This window comes from Notechis scutatus, chromosome 1 (genome assembly GCF_049901735.1).
Source record: "Notechis scutatus isolate UNSWTSFEM ecotype Mainland chromosome 1, rNotScu1.2, whole genome shotgun sequence".
Lineage (NCBI taxonomy): Eukaryota > Metazoa > Chordata > Lepidosauria > Squamata > Elapidae > Notechis > Notechis scutatus.
In genome coordinates, this window is record NC_142009.1 from 70,470,540 (window position 1) to 70,498,256 (window position 27,717).

Sequence of the window (27,717 nt, forward strand, 5' to 3'; positions counted from 1 at the left end):
TTACTGAGACCGTTCAAGGACAGCCTCAAGGTAAGCACCATCCGTTAGCTTTTATGTTTTATGATCTTACAGAGCATTCCAGTGTAGGTAGTGGCTTGAAACCGAGGCAGTAAAGTCAGGAAGAAGGGCGGGAGGATTGGCACATTTCTTGCCCGTGGAGTTTTCTTGCGGATTCAAGAATTGGGGGAGGGGGGACGGACGATTCCCAAGTGAGCCGTTTGGCAAGGCCCACAACTTAACAAAGTCCCGTTCGATTCAATCGCTATTCGCTCTGCCTGCATCTTCCCAAGACTACGCTCGCCAGCGGCGGGCGACGGTCCAGCTCCCCACTGCTCAACTTTTGGCCCAGGGTCCGAGCGGTGTGTGTGTGTGTGTGTGTGTGTGTGGTGTGTGTGTGTGTGTGTACGCGTGGATATACAAGCGTGGACAACTTTTGATGGAGACCAGTTGGTGCTGTGCCGTCGACGAGGGAGGCTGGTGGCAACCTCGTCGAAATGGTTCTCCATGTCGTTTCGCTCGAGCACGAGCCTTGAAAGGGCATTTCTGCCGGAGATGCCCGGCTGGGTCGAATGGCGACGGCGGCTGCGGCTGCGGCTGCGGCGGCAGAAGTTTTTGCCTCAGCCGCGGCCAAAGAAGCGGAGGCGCGGGACGGACGCGAAGGACGCAGCCCCGCCACTGCAGGCTGGTGGAATCCGTGGGATGGGAGGGGGCGCGCTCCCCTCAGCTCCCTGTGGCAGCCGCTGCCTGCGATCCTCCCTCCCTCCTTTCCTCCCTCCCTCCCTCCCGCCTCGGTCCCTCCCTCCTTTCTTCCCTGCCCGCCCGAGAATGTGTGTGGCCGCTCTCGGATTTCCCCTCATTTGCTCGAGCTTCTGTCAGCAGCCAGTGCCGCAAAGAGCTGGTTAGGGCTGCTCCGGCAGCGAGCTCCAGCTCGGCGGGGGCCAGACTGGGCTCCTGCCCCAGCAGAGGCTCTCTCCGCTTCGTCTTCCCCACCGGGCACTTGGGCGCGCCGTTTCCCTCGAGCCTGCCTGTCGTTTGCCTCCGTCGGGTGTCCCCCCGCGCTTCGTCGTCGTCGTCGGCGCTTTGTTCTTAAACCCAGCCCCGCGCTCGCCGCCTTTCCTCGCGGCTCTCCTCCGCCCGGTGTCTTCTTTGGGTCCGCCGGGGACTTTTGCCTTGTTATGTCAAGATGGAAGGCAGGAGCGAGTGGCTCGCCTCCTCGACCCGCCCTGAGGGCTTCGAGCAGATGAGGCTGAAGAGCAGACCCCGGGAACCCTCGCCCAGCCTGACCCGAGTGGGCTCCAACTTCTACAGCGCCGTCAAGCAGCAGGACTACAGTGCCAGCGTCTGGCTGAGAAGGAAAGACAAATTGGAGCATGTAAGCCACTTTTGTTGCTCTCTCCTGAAACGCTTGGCTGGTTGCCGTTCCCTTTAAATCCTTCTTTCGATAAGCCCGCCAAGCGGGTTAATCGACCCATTTTACAGGTGCGAAAGCTGAGCCGGAGCGGAAACTTCTTGACGACTGGCAGCGTTTTGGGCTGAGGGAGAATTCGCACCCAGGACTCACAGACGTGCTCGTGAAGTCAGGATGAGAGTAGCTTTACTTCGACATGGCACAAGACCAACTTGGTATCAACACTACCCCTCAACCTAGGTTGTCCCTACTTAAACCTACCTCCCCAAAATACCAAAAGTGGAGTAAAAAAACCATAGTATTTGGGGGTAGTATTTAAATAACAATCCCATGTATGCTGATTTGGGAGCATGTCCCACATGGATTTACTTCCGAATAAACATATATAGGATTGCATGTGATGTAATATACTTTACCCAGTATGATGCCCAAATAGGTCATTGTTCAGTCCCTGCAGAAGTGCAAATAGCTTTCTGTTTTCATATTATATGCTTCATTTCTCTCTTTCTTTTTTTTTAAACCACTATCTGCTGCAAACCAGTTTTCACATCTATGTCCCTTGAAGGCATCTAATTGCTGAGAGGTTATGGAAACTCTGGAATGTTGTAGAACGCTTCTCCAACTGAATGCATCCTGCAGTGTTATGATGATTTAGATGTAGCTGATTTTTGATTTGCATCCTTTATTTTTTATTTAGATGTATAGACTTGCTGTATTCCAGGTATATTTTTTTCTAGATATATTTCTTACATGGCTATGTAAGGTTGTGCAAAGTAGATTTGATTGCGATGTCAATTCCTGGAGGTATAATGTTAACTAAGGGGTTTTTGGACCAGGAAACAATGGAAGCTATGACTGGCTGCAGTGAATATTTAATGTTGGGTTTAAGGTCCTTGGAAATATTCCTGCAGTTCAGAGGTTTTAGAGCAATGGTCTGTCATGTTATTGTGTAGTTTATGGCATTAATGAGTTGTATGAATAATGGAACAGCATATTTTGATTTTGATATTTGGTTAAGTATGTACTTGTAGAAAGAAAGGGAGTTTAACTCTAAGGCGAAGTTTGTTGCATGTATGTTATGAAGTAAGGAAATGGTTAAGTTTTATAATGCAGCAGGCTTGCTTAAGGGGATGTTGTGTGCTGCTTAAAATAAGGTGAAATAGAGAGCCCCTGTGTTCCTTATATGTAATAAATGAACAATAAAGTGCTGCTAATGCAAGTTAGTTCCTTGAAAAAAACCACTAGCAAAATATACTGACTTTTGTATATAGCTACAGTACATGAACTAGTGCCAAGTGATGTAATCCAAAATACAGGCAAAGGTGCAGTAACTGGAATGGTGAAAGCCTTGCATTCCGGCAATATTATATACCGCTATTTATTTAAGAAAGGAATGTGAAAAAAATAAACATCAGTAAATTACAATAAGTATCCATGCCCAAATATGGATTGTATTTTAGTTATTTATATCACAGCAGAATGATCAACAGTGGGAAGTGAAACTCTTGAAATATCCTCAGCAGCCTTATAGCAATTTGTATATATCTTGATTCAGTAATGGTTCTAGATAGGGCATTAAAACAAAACTACTGACTTTGCTTCAGTACATTTAAGTTTGGATAATACATCAGTTACTTTTTGTTATGCACCAGTGTTTTAACTAAATGTAGCATATTTACTAACCCTAACAATAAAAAAGAACTAGGTAATTCTGTCTGCATAATGGTCATGGCCATTTGAGTTCAGTGATAACACCATTTGTTTATTTATTTGGTGGAGTATATTCTACATATCTATATTTCTGGAATGGGAAAAATAGGTAAGCATAGATCTAGAGGATTTAGATAATCTCTCACAAAGAATGTACAAACCTTCCTGTAAGTTGTTTCACGACATGCAATAAGTTTTGGAGTGTATAACTGATGCATATGTAACTGACAATCTGCTATTAGCATAGGCAACTTTGTATATTCCAAGTATTTTGGACTACAAATTCCTCAAATTCTTGTCATTTGCCAGAGTGGATGTGTTATTAGGAACTGAAATAAAGAAAAAAGGACTGCATTAAGTCATCTACTCCTACTTTATAGCAACTTTTTGTTTTATTTATATTTAAAACATTTTAAACATTCCAGTGTTTAAACATTTCAAAATAGTGCAACTTTTTTAAAAAAATAACCTGAACATACACACAATGAATATGCAAACTACCTAGTAATAAATACATTGTAATATAATTCATTTTTTAAAGAAATTCATGTGAAATGTAGGTAGTAATTGATGGCAGTAGGAGTGGTGGTCCAGCATGAAATCCACTTAAAAGGTTTATTGTTAAGTTTAGATTGGGCAGTCTGATTTGGAATTAAAGCCATTTCTGTATGTGAGTTATCTGCCTTCCTCCTGTTGGATGAATTCAGGAACCAAGCTGAGCGCACTTCATCAGCTATTGTACTCATTAAACAGTGGTAGCAGGAAAAACAATATTAGATGAATAGAATAACTTTGATAGGAGGGACATGATAGTCTGCATTGTTTGCAACATCACCATTGATATTTAGTCCTTGACTTACTAATTACTTTAAAAGAATTCCTTGGAACAAAATACATCCTATTTGATCATATGGCTGATTTCCCTCCTTTTCCCTGTGCTTAGAGGAGAGGGAAAATCTTGGAGGGGATTCAGGCCACATTATTCTTCAGTTTTAGCAACCACCTACTAGCCATTCACTTAGATAATGCTAGCCATAGAACATGCTGAATTTGAAGGACTTAAGGTTTTTTTAATGGCAATCATTTTAATTTAACTGCAGTTTGCATTGAGCATCAGTTTTTCCTTATTAATATTAACAAGCCAGAGACATACACAGGATGGGAGTCATGCAGCATATAAATTTAATACATAAAATAAATAAATCCAATCTTTTCCTCAAAATGATGAAAGCAACATTATGCCATCTTGATATATGTTCCATCCATTTCATATGTGCACGTGACATCACAACGCAAGCACATAGAGTATATTTTATATTGCAATGGCACAATGATGCTTACATCATTTGCTGTCCATGTAATTGCCTTCGTAAATACCGTTTTTCTCCAACAATATGGCCTCCCCCAATAGGAAGTCCCAGCATGTTTTATAGGCATAAAATCAAATTAAGCCCCTCCCCCCCAATTAAGGTCTATATTAAACATGCGAAATGGGGGGGAATGGCAGGGGGAGGCTTGCCGTTAGGAAGTGCAGGGAGAAGGGAAAGCAATGGTGGTGGAAGGTCTCCCTATACAAAGTGCCCCACCAATGCCAAGGTCAACATCCAAGCCGTCACTGCCCGCCCGCCCGAGGATGCAAGGGGGGGAATTAAGTCACCCCCAAAAAGACGGCCTAGCCATTTTTTCGGGGTCAAAACAAAAAAAGGCCCGGCCTTATTTTGTGAGAAACACGGTATCTATGACTATAGAAATAAAGACAGTCTAAGCTTGTGCCATCATTGTATAGGATTTTTTTATATACAATTCTTGTAATGGAGAAGCAAAGAATTACTATAATATAGTTTCTGTGCCATAAAACTAGCATCCCCATGTTTTTAGTTCTTGGGTTAATTGGTATGGCTGTATGGACTGAGGGGTCCTTGGTACTCTCTGAGCTTGCTTCTTTTCTTGTAGACGTTTGATTACCCAAACTAGGTAACATCATCAGTATCAACATCATAGCCTAGCAAGCAAACAAGCTCAGAGAGCACCTCATGTCAACCCTGAGTTACAGATATTCTCCTTTATTGGTATGGGAATTCCCCAGCATTCCCAGCTAGTGTAGGTATTGTTAAGAATTCTGGATATTGGAAATCCATAAATCTGGAAGTTGCCTAAGATGGAAACTTTGGCTTTGAATAAAATGAAGCAGAAAATGAACGTAACAACTTCTAAGCTAACCTTATGTGTCTTTCTTTCTCCATACTTCATCTCTCTGGGACTTCTAAAAATTTTTGTGCCCCTCTTCATGTGACTGTGGTTAGGTTGGTATTAATAATGAAAATACAATCTAAATATCAATTGAAACAGGGATAGACCCTTGTGACTTTACAAATTAACATCATTTCATTGAAAGTAAACAAAACAAACAAATTTGAAGCCACGTTTTAATGAGAAATATGAGCTTTTTACCCTGGATTTTCAGCCCGTACACAGACCAGTGTTCTTGGAGTTACAGAGTTATCATATTTTCAAGTTAAAACATGTTTTAATAGATGTTTTAAAATTAGTTCTGTTATCAGTCATTTTTGAGACAAAAGAGAAATAGCAGCAACTCTGAATCCAGTGTTTATTTTTTAATAGGTGAGGACATCTTTTTATGCTTTTTTCATCCTTCCCTTGTGTACGGTTATTTTACTCCCCAAATCAAAAAAAAGAATACTGTAAAAAGAGACGATTCCTTTAGTTGGGCTGCTGTGTGCAACAGAGATTGTCTTTTGCTTTAAATCAGGTCTCTTAGAACTTACTATAGGTTTTTTCCTAACCATGGCTGGAAGATGCCCCATAGTTTTATAGGTAATGTCTTTAAGATGCCGCTTTCATCTGATCCCCAGCTCATACTGTACTTTTTTTCCCTCTCTTGTATCAAAGGGATAAGTATCAAATCAGATCGTCACAGCATTGTATAGCAGCCATATGCCATCAAGGCATTATTATTTTGCCTTGTAAGCATATACAAGTATTGGGTTCGACCACAATAACAGCAACTATGAGAAGAACAATAACATTTCAGCTTCATATAAGACTTGGAAAACTTTGCTTTCCAGAGAAGCATTATTTTATCCAGATTTAGCAAACTTACTTTGTAGAAAAAAAATATCTCACATAAATTTCCCAAGAATTTATTGAAGCTCAGATTGTTAATTATGTTACTGGAGTCAGTAGAAGCAGCGTAAAGTGATGAGGATGTAATCTTTCTATAGATAATTATGTAAATTAGCATAATTTCTGATTGGATATAGCAAAGCAATTAAATATAATTGATTGGATATAGGAGAAGCTCTGTATCAGTGAGATCTGATATGGAATTGATTCTAATAAAGTGGAATTACAAAAAGAATAGTATACTGAGAGAATACAGAGGACATTCCATGAGTTGCCATCTAATCAGTTGAGGTTAAGGGGTTTATACCAATTGGTCTTGGTTCTCAGAGCCTATTTATTTTTTATTTATTTATTTATTTTTTATTTATATTTATTTGTCAATTAGATAACAAATATAATTAGAACATGATTATGATTACATGAAATGGGTATGAATAAAAGGGAGACATTAGGACAGGGACTGTAGGCACATTGGTGCACTTATGCACGCCCCTTACATGTTACAAACATGTAACATGTATATATACATGTTACATCTTACAAGCCTATGCTTGTCTCTTAATATTATCTCCTTGTTTTATCAACATTCTTTGGCATAGCCGATTCAACAGAGTTGTTTCTCTAGAAAGTTAATTCAGGGAAGAAGATATTTTGCACACTTCTGACCGTTGCAGCATTCCCATGGTCATGTGAATTACATTCAAATGCTTGACAACTGATTCACATTTATGACAGTTGTGGTATCCTAGGGTCATGTGATCCCCTTTTGCGACCTTCTGACAAGCAAAGTCAATGGGGAAACCAGATTCACTTAACAAATGTGTTGCTAATTTAACAACTATACTGATTCATTTAACAAACATGGCAAGAAAAGTTGTAAAAACACATTTCCCACTTAGCAACATAAATTTTGGGCTCAATTGTAGTTGTAAGTTGAGGAATACCTGTATAGCTTTAAACATTGGTATACTAACATGTTTCAATGTCCTAATTAATTTCACATTTTTACCTATCACAAAGAATACTTTTAAGGTAATGAGCTGAAAAGAGTAGGTGAGAAATACTGTGTCATTCTTAGATTATTGGGAAGACGTGCTGAGTTGATATGCTTTAGCTTAGCCAGTATATATTGCTGAATGTATGTTGATCTTTCAATTTTGTAACAAGTACAGGTAGTCCTCGATTTATGACCACAATTTAGCCCAAAATTTATTTTGCTAAGTGAAACATTTGTTAAGTGAGTTTGTCCCATTTTACGACTTTTCTTGCCAGACTTGTTAAGTGAATCATTGTATTTGTTAAGTTAGTAACACAGTTGTTAAGTGAATCTGGATTCCTCACTGAATTCGTTTGTCAGAAGGTCTGACTGTCATAAACACGAACCACTTGCCAAGCATCTGAATTTTGATCATGGGGATGCACAGGTTGTAAGTGTGAAAAATAATAAGTCACATTTTTCAGTGCCGTTATAACTTTGAACGGTTACAAAATGAACTGTTGTAAGTTGAGGACTACCTGTACAAGGTTATGACATACCGTATATACTCGAGTATAAGTCGACCCGAATATAAGCCGAGGCACCTAATTTTACACAAAAAACTGGGAAAACCTATTGACTCGAGTATAAGCCGAGGGTGGGAAATGCAGCAGCTACTGGTAAATTTCAAAAATAAAAATAATTAATTTGGGAAACGATCTCACTATCATGAAAGGTTTAATTGATTCACTAACCCAAAAGAAGAAGATGATGATGACAGCGGGAGGCAGGAGTCACTCTCTTCCCCTCCCTCGGAGGCCCCCTGAGTCAGGAGTCACTACCGCCGGCGCGGCCCCAGTCCCGCCGCTCGGGAAGGGAAAGGCAAAGCGCTTTTTGCCTTTCCCTTCCCGGCTGGGCTGTTGGGAGTCGCTGCCGCCGGAGGCCGCGACTCCACACCATTTTTTTTCCAGAGGGAATCTGACTCGAGTATAAGTCGAGGGGGATTTTTTCAGCACAAAAAATGGGCTGAAAAACTAGGCTTATACTCGAGTATATACAGTATTCCAAAACTATCTATATCTATGTACACAAAGGTATTATGGAATTATTTGTAGTTATTGAATTCCTCTTCTGTCCTGATCAAATATTCAAGAAATAATTGATGTTTAACAATTAGGAATTAGGCAATAATCCATAAAATAAAGGTTTTTTAAAAACTTTTTCATACTAAAGTAGTTATCATCACGGTATTGATAACAATTATGAGATTAAAATATATAATATTAATGGTCCAGGAACTGCATCTCCTATTGTTATGAACATACTACTACAGCTCATCTAATGGAACTCTTCCTATTTCTTATCTCTTCACTTTCTATATCTCACATGCACTCTGTAAGTGCTTGGATGACTGCTGTTCCCAATTTATTCATCTGGTTTTTATTTTATTTATCCCGTTTTTAATTATGTTGACTTGTGCTATTCAACAAAGATAGCCAAAAGAGAAAGACAGACACAGAGAAAATAAAATAAAACCATGCATCATTTAAATGACTCATATGTGCAAAGTGATGAGTGAACATCTGTATCTAAGGCTGAAAACTGCCTGTTTACTGTTTGTTACAATCAAACTGCCAGATAAGCTGCTTTAACCTTATGAATATTTTAATGGCTTTGAGGATGAATTCAACGTTGAAGAGACCCAGGAAGCAAAATGAGATAAAAGCAAAATGAGATAAGGTAGACCAAGATGGAGATTTTTTTTTCTAATGACATGGAGAACATGAGAGGGTGATTAATTTAGATCAAGTTGCATGGTATATGGTAGATGTGAGGGGTGAGTAGAAATTATAAGGAATATTGAGATTCTCTGGGTGAGGGGCTGAGTGATGACCATAATAGCAAAGTGGTGGGGAAGAGGAGAGAAACTATTGGCCAAAGTTGGACTGACTTGAATCAATTAGTCAATCAATCAATCAATCAATCAATCAGTCAGTCAGTTAGTTAATAGTAAGTAAGTATTACTGTATGTGTTCATATCTGGATGCCTCTAGGACAATTGTCTGTGCCCATTTGATAGCTCTTTCAGGTTGATCGTGAAAAAGGTTTCAAGAAATAATGAACACAGGAACTAAAACATACCAGAACATCTAGTGCAACTACTTGCTACCTACAAAAATATAGCCTCATTTCTGAGTGCTTACTTAGTTGCCTTATTTTATCTGCAAATAAAGTGAACTTTTTTTAAGGTAAATAGGACAAGCAGTTTTTTTTCACCTGGAAAGTGCAAAGGCCTACTTCATTTTCAAGAGTTTTGCAGACGAGACAAGGGATTGGATGTCCTAGATATGATCCCAAATAATAGGGAAACGTTAGTAGAAAAGATAAAAGCCTTGGAAACTTTGGAAGGAACTGCTATATCATCTTGGAAAGTAAGATATTACAGGAAGATAATTTTTAGCATAAATATATGTGCACATTGGATTCAGGAAAACCAACTTTAACAAAGTTAAAGAAATACTAAGGATTGTATGGACAGAGATTATTATAATTGTTCTAATAGTCCCTTGATAATAGCTGATACACAAATGCCATCTTGATAGTCACAATTCTTTTGTTATATCTTCAAATTGTATTTTGGAGTAAAGTTAAAAGAAAAACATCCCTTAATAAAGTAAGAACACCTTGTAGCAAAAAGGAGGTAAATATTAGTATCTAGTACAAGATCATCCAACGTGTTTGAAAGCTCAGTGAGCATGCAGTTCTGAATTCCCTGGTCTTTGTATGCCATTAACCTACCGTGCTTTGAGTTCAGATATCATAATGTAGCTTCTTTGATTTTGACTGGAAATACTGTGCAAGCCTAGCCACTATGGTTTATGGATCATAGATGATTGGAATATATGAATCCAGGCAGTAGATCTCATTTTCCACTCCACTGCTCCTTCCTTTAGCATGTATTGTCCTTGCAAAAAGATTGGTTTATTCACGCAATTCATACAAACACTTCCTGCTTATTTATTTGAAGAGATTTATATAGCGTCCTTCATTGCTAATTCTAGGCTAGGTTACAAAAAAAGCCAGTTGGGCATAGCACATTTAATAAACCATGCATAAAATGTTTTTCAGGTAAGGAAATATCAACATGCTGTGCTGTTGTCATCTTTGTGCTGACTATTGCTTTTCCTAAATTATGCTAAAGAAATCAGTTGTAATTGATGTTAAAACTTTTAAGAAAAGTGAAGTTGTTATAATGTTTGTTTTTATAGTTATTCTTCATTTTCTACTGGGTAAACAGATCACACAAAATGCAATCAGTGAGACCCTTTCTTCCTTTAGATGTTGCCATTCTGCAAATTTAAACAATCCAAATTTATTTTGGAGGAAAATTATTTTCTCTAATTTATCCCACATTAAATAGGTAAGGTAAATCATTACATTTTCCTCTTATTTTATCCTCGCAATACTCCAGCCACTCCTTGGATGAAGGATAACATATGAATGCAGTAAAATAAATTAGGAAGAATGTAAATAAGAGTTGATTATAAAGAGTTTTTGTGTTTGATATGAATAACAGAATAAGAGTTGGAAGGGACCTTGGAGGTCTTCTAGTCAAGTCCCCTACTCATGCAGGAAGTCCTATACCATTTCAGACAGGTGCTTATCCAATCTCTTTTTAAAAACCTCCAGTGTTGGAGCACCCACAACTTCTGGTGGCAAGCCATTCCATTGATTAATTGTTCTAACTGTCAAGAAATTTCTCATTCGTTCTAGGTTGGTTCTCTTCTTGATTAGTTTCCATCCATTAGGCTGGAAACTGGAATAGGCAGAGTCATGTGGGATCTTCCCTAAGCTATACTCTTGTTTTCACCCCATAGTATGGATCCTTGTTTCACATGCAATGTAGTCTGCATGGATTCTCTGCACTGCTTCTACTGCTGTAGGCTGGGACTCGGGAGCATGGGAAAGATGAATGATGTGGAACAGTGGTGGGATTCAATTTTTTTTACTACTGGTTCTGTGGGCGTGGCTTGGTGGGCGTGGCTTGGTGGGCATGGCAGGGGAAGGATACTGCAAAATCTCCATTCCTTCCTCACCCCACTAACCTGCTTTCCAGTTCCATTCTCCTGTGCAGAGCAACCAAAGAAGACCCAACCGATCAGCTGGGACTCGGGAGGCAGAGAATGGATGGGGCAGGGCCAGTCAGAGGTGGTATTTGCCAGTTCTCCGAACTACTCAAAATTTCCGCTACCGGTTCTCCAGAACTGGTCAGAACCTGCTGAATACCACCTCTGATGTGGAGGGGAACAAACATCTCCAGACAGAATGAACAAGACTGGAGATATGCAGACAAGCACTATGCAGAAGTAAATTGGAGGAAAGGAGCTATTTCTATGGATTGCAGCACTAGAATATTTGGCAGTTTTCAGCAAGATTGCAGGAAGCCTGTAAAAGCAATGGGATTACTTTTGCAGGCTGGAGATTTGCTTCATGGTGGACCTCATGGAACATGATTATGTGGATTCAGGCTGATAGAGGAGTCTGTGTTGCTATTGCTTCATGGAGAAATACAGATTCAGCATATATGAGGCCCATGAAAGCAGAACATACCGACACCAACTTATGTGACAATCAAAATAGAAGCAATTTCCCCGAAAACACTATTACCAAAGAAAGGACATCCTTTAAGATGCTCATTATTCTTTAAATCGCAGGCTCTTAAATGGATGCATTATGTATAGATACTTCTAAAGTTGGCTAGAATTATATTCAGTATATCTGATACAAATCCTAGAGAATATCTATGTATGTGTTTGCTAAAAATTGACATAAATTTAATGGCACATAGTCATCAATCTGATGTAATGAGGATGAACCAAATCTGGCAAATTCAGCAAGTATTTTAGCTAATTGAATAAAACTTATTTGAAAAACAAATAATTTGAATTATGTTCAATATACAGTAATATGAAGGTTTTTTTTTCAAATGCAATTTGCCTTTATGATATTGTCACTTACAGAAAACTGGTTCTACATGCTGGCATGGTAAATGCATTTCACTGATAATTTCATTTCATTTTTAATTTCATTAAAATACCTTGGTACATATTGACTATACAATTCATTTTCTCTACTGCACTGGTTTAACTTCTTGATGAAGTAGATGGAGAAAGAAAGGGTCTTTACTACGCCAAAACAATAAACTATCTTTACTACACCAAAACAATAAACAAAAATATCTGCATTGTTCAGAGAATTGATTTTTATTCATTTATTTATGTATAATGCATTCAATTTCTATAGTGACCCATCTCAAACAAGTGACCCATGGCAGTGAACAATCATAAAACAACTAAAAATAGTTACAGCATAGTACAGAATTAAATATATATGACCTCCAAGAAACAAACATCTTCATAGATGTCAATAGAGCCAGAAAACTGGGCCCTTCACATTGTTGGCAGAAAGCCTTGTGAAAGGCCAATGGAGTTGGGGTCATTCTCAACTCTGAAGGAAGAATGTTCTAGAAGGCAGGGGCTATGGCAGATAAGACTAGTCCTTGCTAGCTGAATTTCCTTGTCTAACATGATCCATAGCATGCCTGGCCAGGCAGATAAAATTGGACCAGTAGAAACCACTGGGAGAAGATTTTAATTGAAAAGGAGCACCTCCTCTGATATTACTTTAACTATAGTCAAAAATGAATAGCAGATGTACTGTTTTTCTCCTTAGGGTGAATCAATTGTGTAAGCAAAAGAAAAAAAATACTTTGTGTTGCTTCATAGGTAACACTTTTTATTTATTTTTCACATTACATACACATATGCATACCTGCATACACTATTAAGTTGATGGTTCTACATATAAATTAGCTACATACTAAGCAGCCAATACCTTAAATAGAAGTATCTAGCAATATTCTATAAATGGAAAAGTCAATCCTTCAGTATAATATGCTATCCCTGTAGCTTTCTGGCCTATATATACAGGTTAATTTTCAGAACAGTATGTATGAAGCAAGGAAACCAGAATGTGGTATATATTTTGAAACCATAACATATAACCAAACTTTATATGTCAACATAGATCACACAATGTGTAAATGATAAATATATCTGCTGCTTCCATCTCCTAATTTCAAATTAGACAGCAGTACCGAGGAAGAATATTTTAATGGTACTGTTTTTCTGTAACAGATGATCCTTCCCAAGCAGCTAGTTATTCCTGTCATGGGAGTATTTAAATATTCCATAGGAAATACTTTAGCTCTAGAGGAGGTAATTAATATAATATCATAGATACACAGTTTAGACCTGTGGAAAAGCATGATGAATTGTGACCACATTTGTTATCTAAAACATTGAGATCACTTTAAAGATTTCCCAATGGAACATTAATTTGATGTTATATAAGAGAGTGGGAAAAGCTATCAGTTGTAGAAGTGTACTGTTCAACTGGTAGCTTCTGTCTTTCTGAGGTTGGTAAAAGGAGGACCCAGATTGTTGGGGGCAATATGCTGACCCTGTAAACTGCTTAGAGAGGGCAGTAAAGCACTGTGAAGTGGTATATAAGTCTAAGTGCTATTGTTATTAAGTATTCACATGTTTGATAAAAGTCTGTTGCAAGTAGATGCAGAACTTAGTGATTTTCTGGGTCTTGTGTGTGTGTAAAAGTCATCATAATTATTTTTCTTTAGGATATTCCATGTGAGCTATCAGATTCAAATCGGCCAAAGAGAGGCAGGTAGATCAAGGATCAGGAAACAGACAGTCACAATTGAAAGTTGGGTTATAGAAGAATTGAGTCCAAGGAGCTAAAGTAAGGCATCTAAGTTGGTCCTAGGCCAATATATTCCCGATTTGCATTCCACAGTGAATCACAATAAGATTACCATATTTTAACTTAGCATTTTTTTGTAAGCTAGCCCATGTAATTAGTTGATTATAAGTTTGTCAAGAAAAATGGGTTTGTTGTGTATTGCATCCTTGAGGCCATAAATTACTGTAATGAACTTACTGAAAAAGGATCTCTCCTTTATTATGCAGCATCTTAGTTGAGCCAGGGTGTATTCTACTCTTGAAGACTTTAGTCTGTTAAAAGAGACGGATGAAATGTCTCTATTCTTGGAAATAAGATTTGGATTATAACCTGTGTTTTTATATTTATGAGAGTATTATTTACCTGCATTTAAGATTATCCATCCTCTCCAAAGGAAGAGTAAACAGAAAAAATTATAATCAAGACAGAAATTTTGTGTAAAACTATTTTTGTCACATTGTCGTTAAAGTTTCCAGCTCTTCATCACCATTGCCATGACCATGCCTGCCTGCCTGCCTGCCCCCCCTCTCTATCTATCTATCCCCAGAAGCCATACACCATGATAAAAAATGATGATGATGATGAAGAAGAAGAAGAAGAAGAAGAAGAAGAAGAAGAAGAAGAAGAAGAAGAAGAAGAAGAAGAAGAAGAAGAAGAAGAAGAAGAAGAAGAAGAAGAAGAAAGAATGGATAAGAGAAAGAATAACTGAAATGGGAAGGAAGGAATGAGAAAGAAAGAAGGGAACAAAACTGAAGGGATATGAGATAAACAGAAGACATAATTATGTAGGAAAGGGAAGTAAAAGATAAAAATCTCTATTTATCTGTTAAAAAGAAGTTAAATTTACTAGGCAACAGTACCTCTTGAGCCTGTTCACGCTAATTTTTAGACTAATCTTTGAAAGCATTTGTGTTTTTCAGTATTGATTTTAAAGCTTTTTTACATTTTGTGTTCTTTTATTTTCAACAGCTTGTTCTGTTATTGGAAAACGTAAGATGGCTTCCCAATTCAAAAATAATTCTTTGCAGAAAAATTAACCTTCCTATCAGTAAATTAAGTATCTTTGTTTTATTTTAATTGTATTTTATTCTGTTAAACATCTTCATCCTCTATATAGAATTAATGAAATAACAAGGGGAAAATTTATGATGAAGGAGGGAAGCAGAAAGAACAATTCCAGATTTTGCAAATCTTATCTCCTGGGGGAAATGCTCTAATAAGCTTCTCAAGTTCTTTTCCCGATTTGGTTTGCATAAATTTAGTAAGTCTCTTGATGAAGCTTACATCAGTTCTTTGCAGAAGTTGTGTGGAAGTCATATGAATTTTCTTTCTTTTCCTACTTCTTCTTTTATCAATCACAACAGCATTTGTGGCATAAAACTCATTCAATTTATATGTCTCCACATAATCATAGTTCAATTATTCATTGTCATTCATCAACCAAATATTTGGATGTAAAAATATTAAAAAAGTAATCTTTAGACCTTTAATATCTTTCTCTCAATTGAACAATGGGATGATTGCAGTATTAGAATACATTTTATCAATATTAAGTGTGCTCTTTCTTATTTATTATGTTTTCTTGTACACCTCCAGTTATCTCTTATTTTATATTTAGTTTTGTTATTAATTCATGTTATAGCTTCTAAAATTCATATTCTTATTTTATCTAGGGCTTTTATATTCTAGAATCTCTGTTAGCATTTGTTACTGTTCTCTTTCTCTTGGAATTGCCTTGCTAAGATTGTTTTCAGTAATATGCTTTATATTAATAGAATATTAATAGTCTATTAAAATAAATATGTTTATTATAATATCTAAGTGGTCTGCTTGTCTTTAACGTTCTGTTGCTTCGGTAAAATGATGTGTGTGGATTTCATAATAGCAAGCAAATATACAATTCTATAATCCCCAGTTGTTAAATCTGGAATGGGAGTTGAAGCACATAGTAAAATCCCTGCAGAGCTGAATTTTAGAAAAAATCTGAGTGAAAATATTATTTATGGGAGTTTCCAGCCAATTAAGTAACTCAGTTTTCATCAGTTTCAGCTTCTGTGCTCTTACATCTTTCTGATTAATTGTTCCAGGGTGTTCTTCTAGTATAGTAATTTTATATTTTTATGGTGATTGATTACATATAATTCAAGATTCACAGGTAAGCTACAATTATACTCTTTTCAGAGTTGCTTAAAGTAGTAAAGGACTTCATGCTGAGGGTTAAAATGATCAGACTGCTCTCATAGTTATTTGGGTCAACATTTTATGATCATCTATCATCTGTGACTCCATGACATCAGGCATCCAATCAAATTAGTGATGCTCGTGTAGTCAGTGACCTCATGTACCTGACATTTTTGCTATTGTGAAATAAATGGTAGGTTAAAGATGGAAAATAATAGAAATTTCTAATTGCCTCTTCATTGCTTGACACTTTCAAAATGCTGCTCCCTGTTTGTCTTTCCTTTGACTATTCTGTGCATTCCCACAATACAATATCTTAAGCAGTGACTCTAATTGTAGTGTGCAGCTTTTCCATATTTCACTCCAAGCCAGCCAGCAGAGACTTTTCATTGCTTCAGTACCCAACTTCATATTGTTGTGAAGGAAAGAAATGCGCTGCAAGATGAAGGAAGACAAGGAGTGAATCTGACTGGAATGAATTAGAGTCCCCTTTTAAGATTTACCTCATGGTGGTAAAATCAGCAAAATGTCAATCTTTCTGTTCTTATTGTATCCCTAGGTAGCCATCTGGTGTACCTTTAACACTTATCAGTGACTTTGCTCTTTCTGGAGGAGGTTCTCCAGGATTGGCATGAGAAGTATTCTGAGCACTTGTCAGATGAATTGACTCAGGTTTTGTTAGGAATATAAGTCACCTAACAGGTATTTGGGTTAGAAATATATAAACCAGGATAAACATTTTAAAACTGTATCTTTAAGAAAATGCAAAACTGTAATTAGGTGTGGTTTCTCAAACGGCCATAAGATGGAGCCGGAAACCTGGTTTGTCTTAGCCTTAGTCTCAGAAGAGAGTGTGAGTAAGTCTCTGTTTCCTTCTGTTGGAGAGTATTGCCATTTTTCCTAATTGACTGATATTTCTGGATTTGATGTAAGTCTGATACTGAACTGTTTTTGACACTGGACTATGATATTTGGATTTTCCCTGGATTGAAAAACTGACTGATTTACCTTGAATGACACTGGATTGCTTGTTTGGACTTTGCTTAATGTTTCTGGAAGTAAAAACCTACATTTACTGCACAGTGTATCTGTGTGCTGTGTGTATTATTCAAACACTTCTCTCAAATACGTCTCCCTGTATGCGCTCATTCTCCTAACGGGGAATTACCTCAACACTGGTTATGGGCCCAGGCCATACCAGGCTCAGATAACTGAGAGTTAGTGTGAATGCACAGTACTGTATACAGACAGCTGTTTACTGTTTAATTGTGGCTTACTATCCTGATAAAGATGGCACAAGTCACTTCAACAAGTCTATCACTGATAACCTGGTTGGATGGAACAAACTGTTTCCTGGTCTATGAAGTGCAGTCTACTTCTGCATAGAGAAGGTTTATGGAATGTAGTTCAAGACCCACCGGATGTAAATGCTTGGGATCCAGCTAATGAGGACGATGCCAAGAAGCTTGCTGACTTTAAACAGAACAATGAACGAGCTCTTTGTATAATTGGACTAACACTGAGTGACCAGCAGCTAGTCCATATTCGTGGAGAAGAGTCTGCTTCTAGGTGTTGGGAGAATTTGAAGAGGATTTATGTTCGTGACAGGTTTGTTCCAAACTGATCTTTGAGAAAGAACCTGTGGAGATGACTGAGTTTTTGTGTGATTATCTGGGATGATTTAATCCTTATGAACTGGACAGAGTTCTTGGAACTTTTAGCATGGCCACCTGTGTATTGAACCTATCTCTCTCCTGGCTCCTTAAGGCTTCCTGGGAGGTAACAGGCTATTGGGTCCTGGCAATGATGAATTCATCCTTGATAGAAGGAATGGTCCTACTGCTGTTTAAAGAGGCAATGGTTTATTCCCTCTTCAGGAAGCCATTGCTGGTTTGAATAACTTGAATAAATGACTCCATCACCAATCTCCTTTTTTAAAGGGAAGATTGTTGAGAAAGAGGTCTTGTGGCAGCTTTAGAGAATTCAAAGATTATCTGGATCCTTTTCCATTGGTTTTCAGAACTGGACATGGGACTAAGACACCATTGTTTGCTTATACAGCTCACTCCTGATGGGAGAGGGATTGGAGTGGTGCATCCATCCTGGCTCTTCTTGATTTCTTAACAAGTTTCAATACCATCCATCATGATGTCTTTGTAGACCAGACCCAGGAATTGGGATTGGGAGGTACAGATTTGTTCTGGTTCTCCTTTCCCTAACACCAATTTCATTTGGTGCAAGTTTCAAACACCATATCAAATTCACTATCAGTTATTTCTCTTGATCAGAGCTTATTTGTCACAGAAAATATAAGTGTCATGCCAAATGCACAAGCAATCATCAAAGAAAAGTTCAAATAAAAATATGATGATAAATATCAGCTTCCTTAGTAGATCTGCACTTAATATATTTCAACAAATGACTATTCTTAATCTTTAAGATTGTTCTAAGAGTATCCCAAAGGTGCTTTTGCAAAAGGCAACTGGATTTTCTTGTTTTTTTCCCCCTTGAAAACTTGAAGCTTCTTGGATGAGAAATGAAACGTTTTCAAGAAAAAAAACCAAAGAAAGTCCAGTTATCTTTTGCAAAAGTACCTTTGGGACATGATTGAGAATCTCCATAGATATTGTGTTAAAAGTAGTTATGGCATGCAATACATTAATTAATTCTAGAGATGAATAAATATGTAATTTTAGTTTTTTAAATCAAAAGTCTTGAAAAGCTGATGCTACCTTTAAAGGTCTTTTAAAAAAGAATGTGAAAAGACATGCTAAATATAACTATAATAATTTTATTTATTAAGAAATGTGTATTCCTATATCCTTTCGATTGAAAATATAAATTGAAGGAAAAGATGCTATACTTCCTGAAGCTGAGGCTTCTCTCAACATGTTCTCGTTAGAGCAGGATCTAATAGCATCCCTTATACAGAACTTTGAATAATAGACCTCATCTTACTTCATTAACCCGTCTGTTGTGCTTGGTGTAAAGAATTAATAATCCCACTTCTTGTTCATTGTATGGGTCGGTCTAGAACTATGACTATTTTACTTGCTGACTTCTCCATTGATTTTTTTTTTTTTGCTTAATTGCAACTGCTGTTTGAATGCTGTGTTTTTATGCAGATTAAGAATGCTCTATTTCCATATGTGTACAATATTTGTCTTGGTGCAAATATAGTATACATAAAAGAAAAGATACATTCATCAAGAATCATAAGGTACAATACTTAATGATAGTCATAGGGTACAATAAGAAATCAAATCATACTTAAATTGCAAGGATACAAGCACAAAGTTACAGTCATACAGTGACAAGTGGGAGGGGATGGGTGATAAGGAGTGATGAGAAGATTAACAGTAATAGTAGTGCAGACCAGGGGTGGGATTCTACCAGTTTGCACCTATTCGCTAGAACCGGTTGTTAACATTGTAAGCATTTTAGAGAACCGGTTGTTAGAAGAAATTACTGGCCTAATCCTGTAAGGAAGGCAGGAAGGAAATATTCTGGTGTTGCTTACAGAAACTGCCTCTCCGTTAACCCTTATTACATTCTTGGCAGGACTAGACTTCCTGTCTCAGGAACTTCTCTGGAGTTTTTTCCCCCTCCTTTGCTGGTACTTTGCTTGTGTGGAGTGACCATTCAAAGTTACAATGGCACTGAAAAAAGTGACTTATGACCATTTTTCACACTTACGACTGTTGCAGCATCCCCACAGTCATGAGATGCCAGGCGAGGAGATGCGTACCTCGATGTGAGTGATATTGAGTTGGCCACACCCAGCCAATAACATGACCACCAATGCATGTCCACCCAGTCACATGACCACCAAGCCACGCCCACCACCTAAACCATGCCCACAGAACTGGTTGTTAAAAAATTTGAATCCCACCCCTGGTGCAGACTTTGTAATAGTTGAACAGGGTTGAGGGAATTATTTGTTTAGCAGAGTAATGGCTTTTGGGAAAAAACTGTCCTTGTGTCTAGTTGTTCTGGTGTGCAGTGCGCTATAGCGTCGTTTTGAGGGAAGGAGTTGAAACTGTTTATGTCCGGGATGTGAGGGGTCTGTAAATATTTTCACAGCCCTCTTTTTGACTTGTGAAGTATACAGGTCCTCAGTTGAAGGCAGGTGGGTACTAATTGTTTTTTCTAAAGTCCTAATAATCCTCTGAAGTCTGTGTCTGTCCTGTTGGGTTGCAGAACCAAATCAGACAGTTATAGAGGTGCAGATGACAGACTCAATAATTCCTCTGTAGAACTATATCAGCAGCTCCTTGGGCAGTTTGAGCTTTTTGAGTTGGCGCAGAAAGAACCTTCTTTGTTGTGCTTTTTTGATGACGTTTTTGATGTTAGGTGTCCATTTTAGGTCATGTGATATAGTAGAACCTAGAATTTTTTATGGGAAAAATAGAGAAAGGAATGTTAGGTATGATTGCTGCCTTCAGTTATTTCTAAAATAATAAAGATGGGATCTAAATAAATAAATCCCATATGCAAAATCAGACTTCACGGGAGTAAAAGAGTATCTTCTCAAACCAAGATAGGCTGCCAGGTTCCTGAAACTTCATGAAATAGACACTATCCTACTTACCAAGGATTGTTTTTCCTGGTGAACAGTTCTGCTGAATTGCAGAACTGAAAAAGCACTGTAATTCTTTATATTCACTGCATATCCTATGAATAAATATTCAGGTGTGACAGAATCATATAATAATTTTCATTTTAACCTTGGTAGGTGGTTATTGATATTGAGAAAATTTCCAAGAATATTTCATCCATTTAGTCTCAAAAATCATATTCACATGCATCACTGTCTTTTCCAAAGGAAATGAGGTCTGTATCTACTTGTATACTGGATATGTGAAGGTATATTTTATGTTGTCAGGGATTTACTCATTTATTTAAACTTGTTGGCCAACCAACTTCAGTTTTGAATTTGCTGTGAGTGAATTAGCTAATTCTCTAAGGAAAGAATAATGAAAGGAAAAAATGATGAATAATGTAGGTTTGACTTAGAAATATCTACAATTTAAATACCTAAAGAACTCATTAAAGCCATTTAAAGAGCTGCAGTGAACAGATGGTGGGATGAGGAATTTTGATCCATTTTTCTTTTATAAATATAGTGTTCACACATCTTTTATTATAAAGGACAATCCTTTATTTCAGAAAGCTGTCCTTTAGTTTTAACTTAACTAATCATTTTCTTCATTTTGTTTTTGAATTTTCTGCACATGTTTAATGTTTTAAATATATGCAATGCACCTCCATTCAAACCTTGTAAATATATTGAATATCAGGGCTGTGTGACATTGTGGCTCTCTCTGGTGGTCACAGAGAAAAAAATTCAATGCTTGCAAAAAGCAAAAATATGGATTAAGAAATGTAGCTAATGGCTCCTTTATCCCCTTTCTTGTCTTATAAAAAGAGGCAATAGCAACTGCTAAGATGAATTCTGAAAAATGCAGCCTAGTTAATTATTTTCATACCAGTAGCTATGTTATTTATATGCATATGCAAGAAACCCTACACTCCTCTTACAAACCTTTTAATGATAAAATTTTTACATACTAGTATCTGATCTTTGGGGTTGATAAATAGCAACCACCCATTTGTCTTACTTTGGCTTTTCTGAAAGCCAAAATCTGGCTATTTTCCTGTGTGTGAGAATCAGGAAATTAGATTAACTCCAGTGTGTTGATCAATTGGCTTCCTCAGTTGCCAGTTTCTGTTCATTTATTTTTGGCTTTTGTGGTTTTATCTTATTACTTTGAATTGATATTATAAATGTTGTTAGTCATTCTGTATTCAGTATTAAGCCACTTACCATCTACCATACTGCTAAAATGCTCATGTCTGTAACCTGTAAATGGGCAAAATGGTGCATCACAGGGCAAAACCTTGTCAATAAAATTATTTCATTTGGGTTAATTTACAGGATGCTGGGAACCATTAACCATTAATCCCCTGAGGGAATGAACTTTGGAAAAGTGTTGATTGCTTCAGCACTGCTAGATTGCTGCTGTGATCATGTGATCCTCATTTTCAATGTTCTGTGACAGTTTCTCAGCCACTTGTAGATTGCCTCACTCCCTTCCCCATCCAAAAATCCCACAGAAGGGAGGAAGGATGAAAGGAAGAAAGGAACAGGGAGGGAGTGAAGAAGAAAGGGAGTGAGTGAGGGGGGGAGTGAGGGAGAAATGAAGGAAGGAAGGAAGGAAGGAAGGAAGGAAGGAAGGAAGGAAGGAAGGAACAGGGAGGGAGTGAAGAAGAAAGGGAGGGAGGGAGGGGGGAGGGAGGGAGGAAGGAAGGAAGGAAGGAAGGAAGGAAGGAAGGAAGGAAGGAAGGAAGGAAGGAAAAAAGAAGGAAGTTTTCCAATGTTCTCTGTCAACTTCCCTCAAGGAAACTCATGGAGAAACTGACAGAAAGTTGGAAATTGCACTTGCTCCCATTGCATTTCTGCCCACCCCTGGTTCATTCAGTTCCTCTGTTTAGGCAGATCTCTGAAATGATGACCCAACAGAGTATGTTTGTCTAATTCTATTTATTCTCATGATTCTTTATTCCTATTCTTACAATATTCAGGAACCTTTAACTTCATATTTGTGCAAAATATTTTATACCGTGTTTCTCATAAAATAAGGCTGGGTCTTTTTTTTTTTTTTTTTTTTTTTTTGAGCCCTGAAAAAATGGCTAGGCCATCTTTTCGGGAGTGACTTAATTCCCCCCCTTGCATCCTTGCCTAGAGCGCCCTGCTGGCAGCCATGCCTTGCCACCAGCCGCTCCTAACAGGTGATCATGGAGGAGCACGGAGAGCTCCCTACTCCCGCCAAGCACTTTTGCTGCAGGCCCAAGACCTTCGGTGCCTGCCACTGTTTCTTTCCCTTCTGCCTGTGCCACTGCCACGTTTGGAGCTGCCGCTTCCACATTTGGAGCGCTGCCACCATTTGGAGCATGTTTGGAGCGCCGCTGCCGTTTGGAGTGCCACCGCGGTGTTTGGAGCTGCCGCTTCTGCATTTGGAGCACTGCCGCTGTTTGGAGCGCGTTTGGAGTAAACTGCCACGTTTGGAGTGCCGCGGCAGTGTTTGAAGTGCCATTTGGAGCACATTTGGAGCGGTGGCGGCACTCCAAACATGCTCCAAATGGCGGCAGCGCTCCAAATGCAGAAGCGACAGCTCCAAACACCGCGGTGGCACTCCAAATGGCAGCAGCACTCCAAATGTGCTCCAAACGCGGTGGCGCCATGGGCAGAAGGGAAAGCAACAGCGGCGGGTGCTGAAGGTCTCGGGTCTGCAGCAAAGATGCTTGGCAGGAGTCGGGAGCTCTCTGTGCTCCGCCATGATAGCCCGTTAGGAGCGGCTGGTGGCGAGGCATGGCTGCCCGTGGGGTGCTCCTAATGGTAAGTCCCCCCGCCCTTCCCCCCATTTTGCATGTTTTAAAATAAGCCTAAATTTGGGGGGAGGGGCTTAACTTCATTTTATGCCTTAGAAAACATGCTGGGTCTTCCTATTTGGGGGGGGGGCATATTGTTGGAGAAACACAGTAGTACAAAGCCCATTCACCTTATGATATACTTTTTCTAAATCAACAAGTTTACAGTACATTTTATTTCTCACTTTTATACATTTTCAAATGATCATCTGAAAGACAAAAATTGTTACTGCTTAATCAGAATAAATCTCCTGCTGAACTTTGTTCATTGTCATCTCTCAAATCAGGCTCCTGCATATAATTGTCCTGTAATTTGTGGGGGAATGAGAGAATGAGGGGAAGAAATGCTGCATTGGGAACAATCGGTAAAGGAGGGGGGAATACACAGTTGGTTAATGTTCAGAGAAAAAAATTGAGAGGGATCCACCCTAACTGATCAGACAGGAAGAGATTTATACTTTCAATCCTTCTGTTATTGTGGCCTAACAATAAAGGAGAATTAGCTTACTTGGTTGTGTTTCCTGTGTTGGGAGGGCTGACCCTTTCCAAACACACTTGACAAACTAATCTCCCTATAGTTTTCTATTAACTCTTATAATCTTTCTTTCAATATAAAGAAACAATAATGGCATTTTCTTTTCAATTAGCAACAATAAATACATCCTTCACATACGTTAAACAACGGCACAAGCACTCCAAAAACAACCCACATCCATATTTTAATATTTTTCAAATTATAGCATCCACATCTGCATTCTGAATCGTTTTTCAATGTCTGATCACATAACTTCCTATTTATCTTGAATATAAACATTTATAACCTCCATTTCACTTCTATTCTTTAATATATCACGTTACTCCATACAAGTCTCTGAAATAGTTGTTCCAATATTTCCTCACTTCAATTTCATTCCAAATCATGTCATCACTCTTATTTTTAATTCTGTTCACTGTGCCAATACTCCTTCTTTAGACCTTTTCATTTAGTTCCAAATCATTTTTTTTTAATTTCCACCATAAACACATTTTTCCTTCTTTTAAGCTGTTTTTTTCTCTTATTGATGATATCATATGCAACCTTTTTTCTATGTGCTTTCTCTTCTATACAGTTGCCTCCAGGTACTGCAGTGTCCACTATTCAGACTTTGTTTGTTTTTCTTATAGACAGTAGTTAAATATGGAGTATTGTGTGACAGTCCTCTAACATCCTAAAGGATTCTTCATTTTCTGTTCTGTTTTGTGGTCCCACCAGTTCTTGCTTATGGGCAAATGGTATTTCTTGCAAATCTTCCAATGTACCATTATTGCTGTTATATCTGACTGCTGTTGTTTGCAGTGAGTCTGTGCAATCTTCTTGCAGCAGTTAACTAGGTGATCCACTGGCTTAAGGTTTATCCTTAAGTTCCACTAATGGCTTTAAAAGAAGATATCTTCATCATGTTGCTGTCATATCATCCCTGGAACATCAAACAGAGACATTTTAATTTTCTCTTGGCTGTTTCCATTTTAAAGTAGTATTTTCATCTTCTCATAATGCAAGCCATGCTGTAGAAATAATCTAGAATGCCTCTTTGTTGATTTAGCTGATCACATGGTCAAGAGCTGGGATCTTTCTTGCTCTTCTGATTAGCTCGGGTCGTCTTGGATCCCCCTCCCTTCCTGAGCATCACCTTTCATGACCATTTTAGTTTGGCTCCTGAACGGACTGGGGACCTGAATTCTGCAGATATATCTATCCTCATGATCCTGATTATAAGTGTGAGTTGGATATTCTGTGGTGGCTTTATAAGTATGGGCTGCCCTGCTTTGGAGACTACAATGGAAACAAAAATATGCTAGGTCTAAGGGAAACAAATTCTTCAGAGATCTGTTACCATCACCTAGTAAGGATGATTTTCCATTCTATTCTCCAAAGCATCTATAAGCAAGACAAGGACCAATGGATGGAAACTAATTAAGGAGAGAACCAATTTAGAATTAAGAAGAAATTTTCTGACAGTAAGAACAATTAACTAGTGGAACTGCTTACCTCCAGAAATTGTGAATGTTCCATCACTGGAGATTTTAAAGAAGAGTTTGGACATTTCTCTGAAATGGTATAGGGTCTCCTGCTTGACCTGGGGATTGGATGAGAAGACCTCCAAGATCCCTTCCAACTCTGTTATTCTATTTATGTATTAAAATGCCTCACCAGAGAGAATCGGGGCTATGTAATAAAAGAAAGCCTTGCTATAATTTGTGCAACGGATTGTATTATTTTATTCTTCTTAGTGGCCACAAGAGGGTATATATAAAGAATAAACAAAACAAATCCTTTGAGGAATAGAGAAAAGGGATTTAATTCATTTACACTGGTTGATTGATTGAATTCATATTGCTGAGTTGACCTAACAAAATCTTTTGGCAGGTTGCCATTCATTTCTTTATTTATTTTAAAAAGCTTATATGTTTTGTGTTATTTGCTTTCTCTCTTATGTACAGAAAGGAGATCACCAGCCTTTAGCCTTTCTGCAATTCTGTTTTTGTTTGCTTGAGCTGCTGCTAATCATTCTGTTATCTGCCCAGTTATCACTACCTGTTGTGTTTCAGTGCCTTTCACTATTCAATGCCATTCCATTTTGCTGTGGTTAAAGATAGTCATTCTTTTGAGTTAAAAATATGCCTATTCTCTTAGATAGGTTAAGGTAACTTCGGAAGTCATGGAAAAGCTAATATAGATCACAGCTTTTGCAATATCTTATTATCAGCAAACCATATCTTTGCTCATAGCAAAGTTTACATGTAAGTTTACATATCAAAATAAGTATCTTAATTTATATCCAGAAATAAACAGATTATCAGTGTGCAGATTTCAGAATTTTGTATTGTCTTCTTCCTCATAGGTCTATGTGTTTGTATTTGTGTGTATATGTGTTTGTATCTGTGTGCATCAAATGAATAATAACATTCTATACCAGAAACAGTTGCTTCATGTAGAACAGAGAGCAATGTTGTAATTTAGAAGTCAGCAGAATCTGAATACTTGTAATTAAATCTCTATCTTCAAGCAGTAGGTGCATTTGAAGAACCAGGCAACATTAGAAAAAAAGGATATTTGGGGATATTAACATCCTTTGCCTATAAATCTTCATCTTAAAGGTTAAGTTATCTCATAATCAAGGGAAGATTTCCCCCCAGATAACAGAGACACTGTCAAGGTTCCAACTGACAAACCCAACACAGCAAACACTGACAAGATGATCCAGTCCCTTAATGCAAAGCTTTATTGAGTACATCATTTCAGCATAGCATGAAAGCAAAACCAGCTCTACTTAAATCCCACAGTTTTCATATAGTTAAAGAATAACTTTTTCTCTCCTCCCCACTACTGTAGTTCACATCCAATTAGGTATCTGGATATTGTTTTAGAAACGGTCCAAGTCTTCATCGATGATTTGATTAGATGACTTTGATTCCCATGGAACAATTTCTTGTTGTTGCCTAGAACTAGCGTTCCATTGGGTCTGTGGCAAAATCTCCCCTTGGTTCTGTGGCAAGCTGAGCAGCGAAAATGGCTGCCATAGCAAAATCACACTTTGAAATTGACAGATACTTTATCTCTGACTGAGTGAAATAAAATGTATTTTCATTAGCTCATAATGAATTTCAACATCAATTCAGGGAATCTGTTTTTTTAAATCAAGTTTTGATAAAAAAGGAAGAAAAACTGTCATCCTCCCTTCTGATTACACTTAATCCTGTTTGGCCAGATGGAGTGATTCCATACATGTTGACAGAACTGAACCCAGTTCAGTAGCATTAAGAGAACTTGCATTAATACAGATTCTATAAGAAGGGAATATTTTTTCACCATTGACTTCTGAAAATGGACTTCTGGAGCTACTCTTCAGGAAAAAGTAAAGCAATCATAGAAATTTATTTTTAACTCACTGTCTTAATTTTCATGTTTAATCATGCTAAGATGCCCAAGACCAGCAAGTTAATGCTTCTTCTCATACTGCAGATAATAAGTTCTATACTGTATGTCCTGGAATAACACCAAAAATGG

General features: G+C 37.9%; 1 protein-coding gene across 1 annotated transcript in view; it reads left to right on the plus strand.

Annotated features, from left to right (window-relative positions):
• The first annotated feature begins 1,087 nt into the window (after window positions 1-1,087).
• Window positions 1,088-27,717, plus strand: part of PLD5 (phospholipase D family member 5) — an 85,234-nt gene continuing 58,604 nt past the window's right edge. Inside the window, exon 1 of the mRNA XM_026669316.2 lies at window positions 1,088-1,372. Coding sequence (XP_026525101.1) covers window positions 1,184-1,372 — 189 coding nt within the window. The 5' untranslated portion in view covers window positions 1,088-1,183. The remainder of the gene's footprint in view (window positions 1,373-27,717) is intronic.